General features: G+C 40.7%; 1 protein-coding gene across 1 annotated transcript in view; it reads right to left on the bottom strand.

The window, feature by feature from the left end:
• Positions 1 to 371: 371 nt before the first annotated feature.
• The window catches only part of LANCL3 (LanC like 3), a 73,763-nt gene continuing 57,767 nt past the window's right edge, over positions 372 to 16,367 (bottom strand). The window contains exons 4-5 of the mRNA XM_044288513.1: positions 2,398 to 2,605; positions 372 to 531 (exon numbers count right to left, since the gene is read on the bottom strand). Of these exons, the coding sequence (XP_044144448.1) occupies positions 372 to 531; positions 2,398 to 2,605 (368 nt within the window). The remainder of the gene's footprint in view (positions 532 to 2,397; positions 2,606 to 16,367) is intronic.

The following is a 16,367-nucleotide window of genomic DNA, read 5'->3' as shown; positions in this document are numbered from 1 at the left end:
GTGGAGGAGAGTCTATGAGCGGACTGCATTTTTCTCACACTGATGACTTGCTCCAAGTGACTTTTATGGGCTATTTGACTTTGGCTTGTTTCATATGGTTACTGTTGTGCTTATTGCTTTATAATGTTATGTGTAGGTCTTGAACTGTTATAGACAAAAGTCATATAAGTTATTTGCTCTATGGGGTCATAAAGAACTTTTACAATAGTTTCTTTCAGACTTAGCCATACTGGTCCAATTTTTTGGGGAAAAGTGCCATAATGAGTGTTTTGGGGCAGTAGCTTTTGCACAGTATATTTAGAAAGGTGCTGACCTTCTATTCATTTTCGGCACAAAAATACCCTCTGAGATGTAAATAACTCTGCAAGAACTTACACAAAGATACTGAAAAGTGGAAACTCAGCCTGGTTTGGCTGCAGTAAATCAACCAGAAAACAGACTGTCCCTGACAAACCTTCATAGAGACTGTATATGCTTTCCACAGTGCATGATCCAATTCTGAACTCCTCTGAAGACAGAAATTCTGCAAATCTAGAGAGAACAACATATATATACTCATTATTACACCGAACTTGCCACAGTTTCTAATCCAGCTCTGAGTGAAGAATGTTTGTGTAGCAGGGGCGGTACTACCCAACATCAGGTAGAAAACAACCTAGTGTGCAGGTGGATACTGCCCTAATTCCATCAGTGATCTGGCATTTAGATTCTAATATGTTATGGTGATGTCTAGCAAGAGTTAAAATGAAGGTTCACAATTGTCAGACTATTATAAAATACAAAGTACTAGACTTACCAACCCTGTAGGGATGACATGCGTGACCTGTGACAGGGTCCTACTCAGATCCCTACGTGTTTTGTACCTTCAGCCTCCTCAGTGTGTAACGCATAGGGGTCTGAGGAAGACCCTGTCACATATTGAGCAATGTTTAGTACCAGCCTCCACATCAGAGACTGAAAGCACATTTAGCAACAATTTGTAGTATAGTAAGATAACTATGCACTTTTTGTAATCCAGCTCTATTAAATGGGGTAGTGTATCAGTAAGGCCAGGTTCACATTGGGGTTATAGGTTCCATTATAACAGTCATGTATAACGGAAACAAACTGAACTGTTATCTGCCCCCATAGACATGTATTAGGACGGAGCAAAATGGAATGCCTCTTAAAGGCTCCCGTTTTGGATTCCGTTATAACTATTATAACGGAACTTATAAAAGAATTCAATGACACCAATGTGAACCCGGCCTAACAGGTCTTTTCCTACACGGTTTTGATACTTTTTTTATACTGTAGGATATTTTTTATATTTTTACAATAAAGCTGTTATTTGTTATACTTTATGGTATGTAGTTATTTTTTCTAAATAAAATATCAGGAGATTATATAGGTATTTATAAATATATATATATATATATATATATATATATATATTGTTATGTGGGGGGTTCAGCCAGCACAACCCTGTATGCAGGTGCACATTGCTATGGCGAAATACAGATACAAACGCAAAACCACAAATGCAATCGCACTCTGCAAACCAGCACTCTGCCCTGCCTCTATTCTGGATGTTGAATGAGGCATTGGTGTACATTTTGGCCAAAGCGTAATAAGCCACTCACCACTTCAAGGTCGCCTCCATGAGTGGTCCGTAACACTAGTTCCTTGGAGGCGTGGCGATCTCCATGCAGTCATGCACACCTGACCAGTTAGTCTGCCCCGGAGGCTGGTTTTAAAGTCAGTATAAAACTGAGTCTGCTTATATAGCACCTACCAGTAGCCATTTGGCTCCAGGAGAAGTATATAGTGGGCTCAGCATGCATGTTGGTACTTGCATCCCTGGATCCGATGAAAGCTGTAATGGCACCGGACGGGGTTAAAAGCAGAGTGTGCTTGGCGTGCATGCTGTACCTGCGCTCCCTGGACTTTGTGTGGCTGTCATGGCCCATAACAGGTAGGAACTAGTGTTAGGGACCACTCATGAAGGCGACCTTGATGTGGTGAGTGGCTTATTACGCTTTGGCCAAAATGTACACCAATGCCTTATTCAACATCCAGCATAGAGGTAGGGCAGAGTGCTGGTTGCAGAGTGCGATTGCATTTGTGTTTTTGTGTTTATATATTGTTATGTATCTCTCTATATTGTTGTGTATCTCTTGTATTGGATTGGGGGAGTATTGTTATAGCATAAACTGTAGTAAATCTGTCGGGTGACGTCTGGCCCTCTGGGTATATTGTAGTAAATCTGTCGTGCAAGGCCCCATCCTCTGATAAATCCCCCTATATGTATATTCCTCAGGATGCCTTTTGCAACTTAGTCAATTTAATCAAATTTCCAAAATTGTTTGTCCCCCACAAAGTCAAGTAAGTCAAAAAAGATGCTGCAGTGTCACTAACCTCTGAGCTCTATAGATGTACTTGGAGTTGCCTGTAAGTCTGTAAAGTAATAAAAACACATAGGCACTGCCAGCAACTCCATGACAGATACCAGGTCCTTTCTTCAGCAGGCCTTTCTGCCAGGTCAGCTCTCCACAGCGAATACAAGTGTCCAGGTAGCATGGCTTTTTTGACAGTAAATATGCCTTTGCGAAAAGATAGGTGATGCCTGCATGCAAATGTAAGACAATGTCACATAGTAGAAGCAAAGGGAACTTAATGTGTAATTTGCATTTCTGAACAGATGGAGAACAGCCCACGGTGATATATCATAAATTGCTGCATATGGGCAGTAACTCTTCCGACTCTTGGCAAATGTACAAAACCTACTCATCATTACACAGCGTTTTTAGTCTCCTTGGAATCTCAAAAGGAACCACATAACATTAAGGAGAAAACTAAACCGAAAAGAATATTATCTGATTATTGGGCATCTGTCAGGAGATTTGTACCTATGACACTGGCTGACCTGTTACATGTGTGCTTGGGAGCTGAAGACATCTGTGTTGGTCCCATGTTCATATATGCCTTACATTGCTGAGAAAAATTTGGTTTAATATAGGCAAATGATCCTCTAGGAACAATGGGGGCATTTCTGTTACAGCTAGAGGCTCAGCTCTCTCTGCAACTGCCTCTCCGTCTGCACTCTTGACAGGGCCACACGTGATGATGTTTTCACTGCCTGGTCCTGTCAATGAAAGTGGAGAGGGTGCGGCAGTTCCAGAGAGAGCAGAGCCTCTAGGTGTTACGGCAATGCCCCTGTTGCTCCTAGATACTTATTTGCATGTGATAAAAAAATCATTTTTCTCAGTGATGCAGGCGGCCTTCAGCTGCCAAGCGCACATGTAACAGGTCAGCCAGTGTCATAGATACAAACCTGATAGATGCCCTTTAACAACAACAACAACAGTCACATAAAAACTTTTCACTTTTTTACTGTAGATTGTTAATATGTGTCTGAAGTAAGTATTGTTGGCACACAACTCCGGGGACACATTGCATTTTTAACACCTTAGTGACATAACTAAAGGGGTTATGCAGGGGTTTTACTGGATATCGATGACCTATCCTCAGGATAAGTCATCAATATCTGATTCAACACCCAGCACCCAAGATGATCAGCAGTTTGAAGAGTAGATGGCTACTTCCTCTTTATTACACTATGCGTCATCTCCCTTGCAGCGGAGGTGTTATTACAAGTACTTGCTCTATTCAAGTGAATGGAGCAATTACTTGTAATTACAATCACTTCCGAGACAACAGACAGTGTAATGAAGAGGAAACAGCATGCGCAGGTCATCAATATAAAACCCTGCAGAACCCCTTTAAGGACTAGTAGCATTTTCTCCATCTGTGTCCCAGCAGTAATTTGTAATTTTTACTTCTAAGGAACTTTTTCTTGATTTTGCATGATAAATTGTAGTTCTTTTAGGAACCATTTTGGGGTACATATAGTGTATTAACCCCTTAAGCCACTGTGACATACCTCTATGTCATAGTGGCTGAAGGAATGTATGGGGCTGCTGCTTTTAACCTGCTCCATATGTGGCGGGTGCCAGCTGTATAATACAGCAGCCACCTGACTGCAACTACCTGGATCGGCGATGATGTCAAACCCAGTCATTTAACCCCTCAGATGCCCCGGTCCATAGAGAGCTATCTGATGTGACATTACGGGGCTCCAATCAGTTACCATTACAACCTTGGGTCTGCTGTAGGTTCCTGGGCTTGTCATGGTAATCTGCCTGCAAAGCTGTGTACAAGGGACAACTCAGCATGCAGAGCGGCAGAATCTCATTTACCATAATAGTTCTCTATTCTGGTGAATGGATCCCAGGTTCTAGCCCCCTAAGAGGGCTAAAAGTTATTATGTAAAAAAAACTCATTAAAATATTAAAAGTTCAAATCACCCTCCTTTTCCAATATTACATATAAAAAAAACATAACCTGACGTGTTCGAAGTATTAAAATATAAAAATATTTTTCCTGCGTAGTAAAACAGGTATAAAAAAGTTGTAGGTACCCCATAAATTGGACCAATAAAAACTACAGTTTGTCCCGCAGAATACAAGCCCTCACACAGCTCTGTAGACATAAATAAAAAAGTTATGGCTGTCAAAAAATGGCAATGCAGAGAATTTTTTTTTTTTAAACGTATTGAGCTGCAGAATAAGGATGTCATATCATTTTTAGCGCACAGTGAATGCCATAATAGCAAATTCCAAAATAACTTTTTGGAATTGTGGTATTTTTTCAATTTCACCCACACAAAGATTTTTTTTAAAAACGTTATGGCTATTGGGATAGGGGGAGGAAAAAACTAAAACTGAAAAAATGAAAATGGGCCTGGTACTTAGGTTAAATAACTTATTATTTTATTTTTAGGAGGAATTATAAAAAAATCTAGCAATTTTAACATAATTTTGTGGAATTTATTTACAGCGTTCATTGTGTGGTATAAGTAACATAATAACTTTACCTCGCTCCTCTTCCAGACTCAAGAGGGGAGGGATGCTTTAGCTGCTCATATCTGGAAAATGGTAGCATCTAGATATATGGGTCAAGCTTTTAGACGAGACCAGAATCACAGCATTATCTCCACTACATGGGAATATATAGCTGTTAGAAATCGGATTGGCAGAGAATGCAGTTGAAAGTCAAAATAAAAGCAGGTTTTACTGCTTTTCACTCCCCACTCAATTTCTAACAGCTATATCTCCTGATGTAGTGGAGATAATTCTGTGATGCTGGTCTTATTTGAGAGCTGAGGATGCCAGCTTTCAAACACGACCATATCTCTAGCTGCTACTAATCTCTATATATGAGCAGCTAAAGCAGCCCCCCTGTGCTGTCTGGCTCAGGTGAACGGTTAAAAGGATAATTTCACATCTCTGGCGTAGAGATCCGGCACCTGATCTGCCAGACAATGCCGGGAATTGGCCGGACACAAACCATAGCATCCAGCATTTATTGTCTGGCCGATTCTCCACACTTTTGTTGGACTGCAGCCGGATCTGCTCCGGACCCCATTATACTCAATGGGGCTGGGAGGCATTCCATTTGTATCCGTCAGATTTCCGGCAGGCTGTTCTCTGCTGGAACAGCCTGTCGGAATTCATGATGCAGATGTGATACTAGCCTAAGTACTTTTTTCAAAGCCCTCAGGCTAATGTAATGGTCTCCTGATGGAAACTACAACTATCACTCAGATGGGTGGGGCTGTGAAGCAGCTCAATGCAGAGAGCGCTTTACAGTGAAGCACCGTGTCACGGTGGGGAGTGGAGGAAACCCCTCACCGTACAATGTAAAAGGGATAGGGGTAGCAGCTAGACCAGGATATCAAGAAAAGGGAGCTGGTCACTCCTATAGCATCCCGAAATCTGGCTCTGTTCTTCTAACTGTATGAGTCGACCCTTAAGGTAGGAGGGCCCATACATTGGAAACCTCAGAACCCTGAAATCCCTAAATATCTATGAAGTTAGGAGACAGGGACAAGAGACAAACAAGTTCATCCAAGACACAGATAAACCAGAGTCTCCACAGGCCTAGCTGCAGGGAAAAGTGGACGACTGAATACAGCAACAGAGTCGGCAGGTAAGAACACCAGAAACACACTTACCTGCCGCAGCCACCACGACTGCAAATAGGACACCGTACAAACACCACACACCAGAATCCAGCACCCCTGATACTGCCTAGGCCCCATACAGCAAGGTGCACGGCAGCCCCAGGCAGCACTGCATCTAGTCTTATGGTTCACCCCTCTGGGAAACCAGCCCCCTTCCGGAGGTATCAACATACTGGGTGATGTATAGCATACATGCAGGGACCAACACCAACAACAGCCCAGACCTGTAACAACCAACAAAACGCTTCACACACCCAGAACATAAACCCACACCACAAATACAACAAGTGAGGGTAAAGTTATATGGAGGGTACATAAGGGAAGACAATTTATGTTCCATAAGGTGGCCCTCAAGAGCTGGCCAGAAACACCCAGGCAAGGAGCAAAGCTCCAACACCAAGCAAGGCTGTAGTACAACTGCACCCAGCCAGCAAGCCACAGGTATATATCAAGCCCACAGCCACCTCAAAGAAACACCTTAATCCCCACTAGCATGAACATTAACCCCTTGCTCACCAAACAGCAGGGAGGCAAACCTTAAAGGGGAAGTGCACATGCAACCAGTCTGCATGTCAACCGCGTCACGGTCAAACACCAATATGACCGAGACACACTGCGTTTTGTATAATTTAGCATTGTCGAAAACTGCTGACACACTGCCTTTAACAAAAACATATCTCTGTGGCTCTGTACAGAGTAGAGCTGACAACTTATGGCCATTTTCAGCCAACATATAAGGGGCAATTAATTCAATATGTAGAAATTCTCGCAACACAAGTGTATTACTTAATGCTTCTATATTTCATCATGTAGAAAATTTGCAAGACGGACAAGAATAGGACATGTTAAATTTTTTTTGCAGGGCCAGGAAACGGACAGATGGATGCGGACAGATGGATGCGGACAGCGCACGGTTTGCTGTCCACATCTTTTGGAGCCCATTGAGATGAATGGGTCCACATTCTATCCACAAAAATGCGGATCGGATGCAGACCAAAACTATGGTTGTGTGCATGAGGCCTAAAGCTGTGAGCATTTCACCTTCTGTACTTTCCTCTTACACAATAGGATACATTTACAATGCATTAAAAAAGTCTTCAGACTCTTTCACTTTTTTCATATTTTGCTATGTTACGGCCTTGTGCTAAAATAAAATAAAAAAAAGATTTTCCCCCATCCTTTTGAACTCAATACCTTATAATGACAAACTGAAAACAGAATGTTCAACATTTTTGCTAATTTATAGAAAATATAACACCAAAGAAATAGCAACAGCCGGAGATACAGTCCCGATCAAAAGTTTAAAGGGGTTTTCTCAACACAGTTTTATACTTACCTGCTCCCGGCGCGCCGTCCACTTCCTGGTTTCGGCACTCGGCAGGGGGCGGGCTCCATCTTGATTGATGTCTTCTCCTGGCCGGGCCGCGCGCTGTACTGAACGCACACGCCGAGTCCGCGCATGCGCCCTGGTGACTTCTTTCATGCCAGTATAGTATTTGCCAGGAAGAAGTCACCAGGGCGCATGCGCGGACTCAGCGTGCGCGTTATGTACAGTGCGCGGCCGGCCGGGAGAAGAAAAGTCGTCTGCGCACGCGCGGCCACTGCGATTCCTGAGAAGAGCGGTGGCCGTAACCAGGGGAGACGGAAGACAACAGTCAGGTAAGTATAGGTTTATTATTTTCTAAGGGGTGGGGATTTGTTAATGAAATATATTTAGAAAAATTATTACTGTTAACTTATTAACAGATTTACCAGTGATCATTAAGATGATAATACCCCTTTAAGACCACTTGAAAAATGGCAAAAAATCATATTTAGCATGGCTGGATCTTAACAAGGTTCCAAGTAGAGCTTCAACATGCAACAAGAAGAAATGGAAGTGAGACAAAAAATTTTTTGAGCATTCAATTCAATTTAATGAAAACAACGAATAAACTGAAACAGGCTGTTTTTCAGCTGATCAAAAGTTTAGGACCGCACCTCCAAAAAAAAAACTAAACCCCCCAAAACAGAAATCCAACTTCCAAACATGAACTCAGTAATGAGTAGCTCCGCCGTTATTGTGTATCACTTCAAAAATTTGTTTCGGCATGCTTGATGCAAGCGTTTCCATGAGGTGAGTGGGAACATTTCTCCAAGTGGTGAAGACGGCCGCACGAAGGCCATCTACTGTCTGGAACTGTTGTCCATTTTTGTAAACTTCCCTTGCCATCCATCCCCAAAGGTTCTCAATTGGATTTAGATCAGGGTAACACACAGGATGGGCCAAAAGAGTGATGTTATTCTCCTGGAAGAAGTCCCTGCGGGTATTGTGTACTGTAGCATTGTCCTGTTGAAAAACCCAGTCGTTACCACACAGACGAGGGCCCTCAGTCATGAGAAATGCACTCTGCAACATCTGGACATAGCCAGCGGCCGTTTGACGCCCCTGCACTTCCTGAAGCTCCATTGTTCCACTGAAGGAAAAAGCACCCCAGACCATTATGGCGCCCCCTCCACTGTGCAGCGTAGAAAACATCTCAGGTGGGATCTGCTTGTCATGCCAGTAACGTTGGAAACCATCAGGACCATCAAGGTAAAAAAAAATCTCATCAGAGAATAAAACTTTCTTCCACCTTTGAATGTCCCATGTTTGGTGCTCCCTTGTAAAGTCCAAACGAGCAGTTCTGTGGCGTTCAAGGAGACGAGGTCTTTAAAGACATTTTTTGTTTTTTAAGCCCTTCAGTCTCAGATGCCGTCTGATGGTTATGGGGCTGCAGTCAGCACCAGTAAGGGCCTTAATTTGGGTCGAGGATCGTCAATTGGATCCTCCGGCTCAGTGCTGATGAAATTTTTTGGGGTCTTCCACTTGACTTTTTTGTTCCATAACCCTCAGGATCATTTAAGAAATTCCAAATGACTGTCTTACTGCGTCCCACCTCAGCAGCGATGGCGCGCTGTGAGAGACCCTGCTTATGCAGTTCAACAACCCGACACGTTCAAAAAGGGAGAGTTTTTTTGCCTTTGCCATCACAACGTGTGAGTACCTGACAGAAAATGACAATGAATCCACATCTTTGCACAGATTTGGCCTTTTAAAGGCATGTGGTCCTAAAATTTGGATCAGCTGAAAAACATTTTTTTCAGTTTAATCGTTATTTTCAGTTAATTGAATGCTCAAAAAATGTTTTGTCTCACTCTCATTTCTTCTTCTTGCATGTTGAAGCTCTACTTGGAACCTTGTTAAGATCCAACAATGTAAAATAAGATTTTTTGCCATTTTTCAAGTGGTCTTAAACTTTTCATCAGGACTGTATATAAATTAACAATTCTTTATTATCACATGATTTTAAAAAAATTACATATTAAAAATAATTCTCAGGTGGTCACAGAGAACATGGGACAAAACGCCCAGGCAGGCAATGTGGGCTGACAATTAAATAAATATATTACTTTCTATAAGCAGCATACATATAGGAGCCATACCCACAGTATTATATAGTAAAGTGCTTGTGCAAATAAACATATACTCTATTAGTATGTCAATCCTATAGCAGCCAAGTAAATCACAGTATAACAATATCACACCAGCCACGTGTCCTGCACCCCGACACGCGTTTCACTCATGCTTCATCAGGGGGTGAACAAAAAACTGTGTGAAAACAAAGACAGATAAAAAAAACTGTATATATGCAATGAAGATACCATTATTTTGGAAAAATCATTACTCATAAACTATATAGAGGCAAGATGGTTTGCCAAGACTTCCGCATTCCACTGTGAAACGCAGATTCGGTTTGGCTTAATCAATCAAATACAGATGAACAAAACATATATATATATATATATATATATATATATAATAGAGGCACTATTAATTTGGGAAAATATTAAAGAAATATATATTATTATATTATAATTTTTTTTAAAGGAGGGGGGTTTATATGTATGTGGTAGTACTGAAAGTGTCACCACCAGACATCTGAGAAGCTCTGACAGATGCCTTTCAGAACCTCCTCCTTGAGCTTCCTTTGTTTTGCTTTCAGTTCCTCATCTCGTTAGCCTCTCTCAGCTGTCATGTAGTTGTACTGATTGCATACCTTTAAATCCCTCCCCATAGTGCATCAGTTTGCGGTTTATATTCCTTCCTGGAGTGTGTGTGCATGCTGATCCTACTTCTCAGTCTTCTACAAGATAAGTGTTGTGCATTCATTTGTGTTTTTCTGTTTGCTGGATCCCAGGTGACCCTGACTCCCTCCGTATCTAGTGTAGGGAGCCGGTGGTCGTGTCCCCTCACTATTATAGGGTGTTCAGGTGTTATACAGTAGAGGTACGAGGATATGCGATCATCTACCATTGGGATTTTCGCATAGGCTGAGCAGAAAGGGAGAGAGCCAGGTCTTATGCAGGGGTCTCCCTTTTTGTTCCTTAGTTTTGGGTCCAGTGAGTCATATATTCATTTTGTGTTGTCTTGTTTCCTGTACACCTTCCGTGACAGAAAGTCGTTATAATGAAAAAAAGTCCAATGTTTATACCTACTAAAGATAACATTGTATTATATAATACTAGCCAGGACCTGATGAATATCATCATCTCAAATATAATGATACTGAATAAATGAAAAATGATAATTGATGGTGAATATAAGATGCATAAATATATACATGGATAAAAATAAATATAAAAATAACCACAAGAGAGTGGTAAGATATATATAAAATATGTATAAAAACTTACATTTATAAAAATATTTAGATACAAATTAATATAAAAGAAGGGGAGGGGGAGAGGATGGAAGGTTTATCGCAACTCTATTCGTGGACTACCGGTGTCAGGGTCTTCATACACACACATAAAAATTCATAAAAATTCCCATTAATAATGGCTATATTCCAGGGTTTCATTTAAGCCAAATGGGGATAAAGTATTAAACCTGAAAATCCAATACATCTCTTTTTTACAAAGCTGGGAATAGGATTGGGGGACCGAAACTATGGGGGTCAGATTCAAGCCTGAAGGATTACCCGCATGTACTTCAGAAAAATGTTTAGACACCCCATGCTTCAAGTACTTTCTCTGGACATTGGACCGATGTTGGTTAAGCCTATCTCTTACTGTTTGGGTAATACGTCCTATATATTATATAGATGACATACCCAGAATTACAATTCATATTATGTTTGAGTGGAACAGATTCCCCTGTATTTCAGATGATCACTGAGTCCATATTATCAGAAATAGTGTGGCAACACATACAACGTTTAGAGCCACAACAGAATGACCCCTTTGGTATTATTGGGTTACCTATGGGGTCAAGTGTTTTGTGTAGGGATTTTTGGGCTTGTCTAAAAGTGATATTGGGTTTATTCGGAAGAGATTTACCTATAACCGGGTCCTGATGGAGAATGGGCCAGTGTTTTTGAAGGATCTGTTTGATGGAGTTGGGTTGAGAATGATATCTCGTGAAGAAATTTAATTGAACATCTGCTGATTTGGATTTTGGAGTCGTTGTGCGTGGTTTCAAACAATCAGCCCGACTCTCCTTTAAGATTTTAGATTTAGAGTCTAATATAAGGCTTTTTGGGTATCCCTTGTCTCAGAATCTTTTCTGTATTGTTTTTAGTTGGTTTACAAGAATGTTATCATCCGAGCAGTTCCTGCGGACTCGTTTCATCGGTCCATAGGGGATGTTCTTTTTCCATCTATGAAAGTGGCAGCTGTTAAAGTCCAGGTAGCTGTTTGCATCTACCTCTTTAAAGTGTGTACTTGTTACAATACGGCCCTCCCAAATTTGGAGGTTAGGATCTAAAAAAACTATAGACTTGGGATCATAGTGAGCGGTAAAGGTGAGGTTCCAATCATTTTTATTAAGTTTATGGATGAATGAAGATAAGGATGTGGGACCCCCCTTCCAAATAAAAATGATACGATCTATAAATCTATTATAAGAACTTATATCACAATGATTAAGTAGGCCCTCCATCTTTTCGAAGGCCCCCATAAACAGGTTTGCATATGAAGGGACAAATTTGGTGCCCATAGCTGTTCCACATTGTTGGAGGTAGAACTCTGCCTTATAATGAAAATAATTATGGGTTAAAATGAACTGGATGGAATTTAAGATAAATGCCTTTTGTTTTAATGGTAGGTACATATCCTTATTTAGGAAGCTTTCCACTGCTAGGATGCCTTGGATGTTACTATATAGCGCTGACACATCTAGTGTAACCCATAGCATCCCCGGTTCCCAGGTGATATCCTGAAGGAGTGTGATAAGATGACTGGAATCCTTTACGTAGGAGGATAGATGTTTAACGTACTTCTGTAGTGTATATATGCCTATATAGTCTATATATGCTGAAAGGTATAATCGGCCAGCCTGGTGGATTTGTGAGAGTTTTATGGATTTTTGTGAAAAAAAAAAAAAATAGGGTATGGAGGGAAATGGTATTTTGAGAAGCTGGGTTTCTTTTTTGGTAAGGATCTTATCCACATATGCTCTGTCTAAGAGTGCTGCTAGAGCTTTCTTGAAACCATTGCTTGGGTCCTCCGGCAATTTTACGTAATATTTGGCATCGGATAGAATTCTTAGGGCCTCATTGTCATATGCACTAGAGTCCATAATAACGATTCCCCCACCCTTATCAGCACTCTTAATGACTATATCCCTGTTAGATTTAAAGGAGTTCTGCAGTTTTTTTAAACTGATGATCTATCCTCTGGATAGATCATCAGCATCTGATCGGCGGGGGTCCAACACCCGGGAGCCCTGCCGATCAGCTGTTTGAGAAGGCAGTGGCACTCGCAGTAGCGCCGCAACCTTCTCACTGTTTACCGCAGGACAGTGACGTCACGACTAGTATCAATGGCCTGGGCGGGGCTAAGCTCCATTCACCACTGCTGCCTTCTCAAACAGCTGATCGGCAAGGGTCCCGGGTGTCGGACCCCTGACGATCAGATGCTGATAATCTATCCAGAGGATAGATCATTAGTTAAAAAAAACTACAGAACCCCTTTAAGGGAAGAGATGGCTCTAATTTATGCGGTAGTAAGATTGCGGGATGGTTTTGTAATTGTCCAGAGTCAACCATAGTCTTAATGAACCATGTTGTAGAATGTTTCTAGGTGAGGCCCTCGGTTTTCTATTGGGTAGAATGTGGACTGAGATTTGAATTGGGATGGAATGGGATCCTCAAATAGTTCTTCCATCAGAATCTCTACTGTATCCTCATCCACTTCAGCAAATTGGGAGTTAGTAGTACTCGAGGCAACCAGGTTAGGGACAAGATCTTTCAGTAGGAAATTACGTTTAAGTGTCAGTTTTCGTATGTACTGATTCAGGTCAACAAAAAGTTCTAAGATATCAGGCCCTCTAGAGGGACAAAAAGAGATAGACCCTTAGAGAGTACTTAAATTTTGTTTCTATTAAGGTTATAACTTGATAAATTAAAAATACCCTTTTCCTTCAAGTTCCCAGAGGGGTGCTCTATTGATTTGTTAATGTTGGCCGTAACTTTTTGTTGTTTGGACCTGTGTCTCTTCCCTCCTCTAAAGCCTCTTCATCGGACATTACTCTTTTGTTTTTGCGAAGGTGATTGGATTGGACTGAAGAATTGGGTAATTTTCTGGTTTTGCTGTAAGCGTGGACTCTGAAAAGGGTTCGGCTTGGCTAGGGGGGAATTTATGAGATAAGGTGATAATAGCTGAATACTGGAAAGAACTGGTCTAGATGAAGAGGGCCCGATGGGGATACCAGCAGATGGTGACAGGTGGCTTAGAGAGGATTGATCGGCCAGATTAGTGGGTAAGGCTAGAAATGGTTCTGGACTTGATAGATGGTCGCTGTACACTGATATATTATCCACTGTACTGGTGGGTGAGATGACATTAGGATTGGAGACCTCTAAGGGACTAGTTGTGATGTTGGTGTTTGGGGGAATTGGTTGTATCTCGGACATCCCTATCAGGTGGTTTCTCATGGGAGAAGATGAGTTGGGACAAGGTGGTATGTTGGATGTGGACATGGAGCCTTCATTGTTCTTGTTTATGCCATTAAAGATTCCACTATCTTCATGTGTGGGATTTACCTCTAGAGAATGATCTGGTCGAATACAATTTCCAGGACTATTTGTGTGTTCAAGGCTTGGAGGGACCCAAGGGGTTGTTCTTACCCTTTAAAAGGGGGTAGGTACTGGCCATTCTTGTGTTTTTTAAATGGGTGGGTGTCCTAGGGTCGGCTTTGCATTGGGGATATGTGGAGATGGGTACATTATAACTCCCCACGGTGAAGGGATACATTTCTTTATCTCCTTATTTCCCGTTGCAAAAGGGATTCGTGGTGGTTTTCGACTCCTATAAAAAATTCTCCCTTGGATGTTCCTATGGTTGGAGTACCTATTGGATTGAACATTCAAACTATGATTAGGGATTGTATTTTGTGAAGAATAGGAGTCTTTATTGGAAGTTTGGGATTGTGTCGTGTACTCTTGAGGTTCATACTGCCATCGCCTGATATGGCCCATTTTATAATCATAGATATCGCGTGGTAGTTTTTTACACTTTTTCCTAACTTTATATTCCAACTTTCTAAAGAAGTATCTGGGTGGGAGTGATTGTGTCCCTAAATTATTGGTATTCTTAATACGTGTTGCCATACCCCTACACAGGCCACAAAGTTTGTCAATTAAGGACGACATGAGAGACCTGGAACACCCATCAATGCCACCGAGTAGAGAAGTCTGGGTCATTCAAAAATACTGGTTTAAAGGCCATAAGTAGACCTCTGGGGATAATATCTAGATGTAAATAAAGGCTAAGAAAAATCCAGTCAATTTCACGGTGAACAAAGTCCTTAATATCCTTAAACAAAGTTCTGGTCACACCTGATGGAGAAATTCTCCTGCCGTTAAGATTAATAGACGACTTCCACAAGTCCAGGTTTTGGGACATGTCTAGGCTTTTAATTTCTCAGAAAATTTTCTGTGATAGATCCTGTAGATCTTTTTGTAGGTAGAGACATCCCGAGTCAGCCCCATGGGCTCCAGCCGATGCTTTGAATAAGGAGGACAAGTACATAATGCATAGAAATTTTAACAAAAAAAAAAGGAGCATAAATGGGATTGCAGAAAGAGTAGCAGAAGAAGGTACAGGGTGAGACGAGTGGGGAAAAGAAGTTTGGGAATTAGTGCTAAATGACAGAAAGAGGAGCAAAAGAAAGTATAGGGTGGAGAAAATCAGGTGTGGGGGATAGAAGTTGGGAATAAGTGCTAAATGGAAAGATGAAAGAAGATTATTATTATTTTTTTTTTTTGAGAATACAGGGCGCCACGGGATGGCGAGACTAGAAAAACTTTTTTCTGAAGTACATGCGGGTAATCCTTCAGGCTTTAAACTGACCCCCATAGATTCGGTCCCCCAATCCTATTCCCAGCTTTGTAAAAAAGAGATGTATTGGATTTTCAGGTTTAATACTTTATCCCCATTTGGCTTAAATGAAACCCTGGAATATAGCCATTATTAATGGTAATTTATATGAATTCTTATGTGTGTGTATGAAGACCCTGACACCGGTAGTCCACGAATCGAATTGCGATAAACCTTCCATCCTCTGCCCCTCCCTTTTTTTTATATTAATTTGTATCTAAGTATTTTTATAAATGTAAGTTTTTATACATATTTTATATATGTCTTACCACTCTCTTGTGGTTATTTTTATATTTATTTTTATCTATGTATATATTTGTGCATCTTATATTCACCATCAATTATAATTTTTCATTTATTCAGGTCTTGGCTAGTATAATATAATACAATGTTATCTTTAGTCGGTATAAACATTGGACTTATTTTCTTTATAACGACTATTAGTACTACCACATACATATAAACCCTCTTTTTTAAAATAATAATAATATATATTTCTATAATATTTTCACAAATTAATAGTACCTCTAATATATATATATATATATATATATATATATATATTGTTCATCTGTATTTGATTGATTAAGCCAAAGCGAATCTGCGTTTCACAATAGACGCAGAAGTCTTGGCAAACCATATCGTCTCTATAGTTTATGAGTAATTATTATTCCAAAATAATGGTATCTTCATTGCATAATTGCATATACAGTCAGGTCCATAAATATTGGGACATCGACACAATTCTAACATTTTTGGCTCTATACACCACCATAATGGATTTGAAATGAAACGAACAAGATGTGCTTTAACTGCAGACTGTCAGCTTTAATTTGAGGGTATTTACATCCAAATCAGATGAACGGTGTAGGATTTACAACAGTTGCATATGTGCCTCCCA

Source organism: Bufo gargarizans, chromosome 3 (genome assembly GCF_014858855.1).
Source record: "Bufo gargarizans isolate SCDJY-AF-19 chromosome 3, ASM1485885v1, whole genome shotgun sequence".
NCBI classification, from domain to species: Eukaryota; Metazoa; Chordata; class Amphibia; order Anura; family Bufonidae; genus Bufo; species Bufo gargarizans.
The sequence above is the reverse complement of the archived record's forward strand: the minus strand, read 5'-3'. Positions and strand labels throughout refer to the sequence as shown.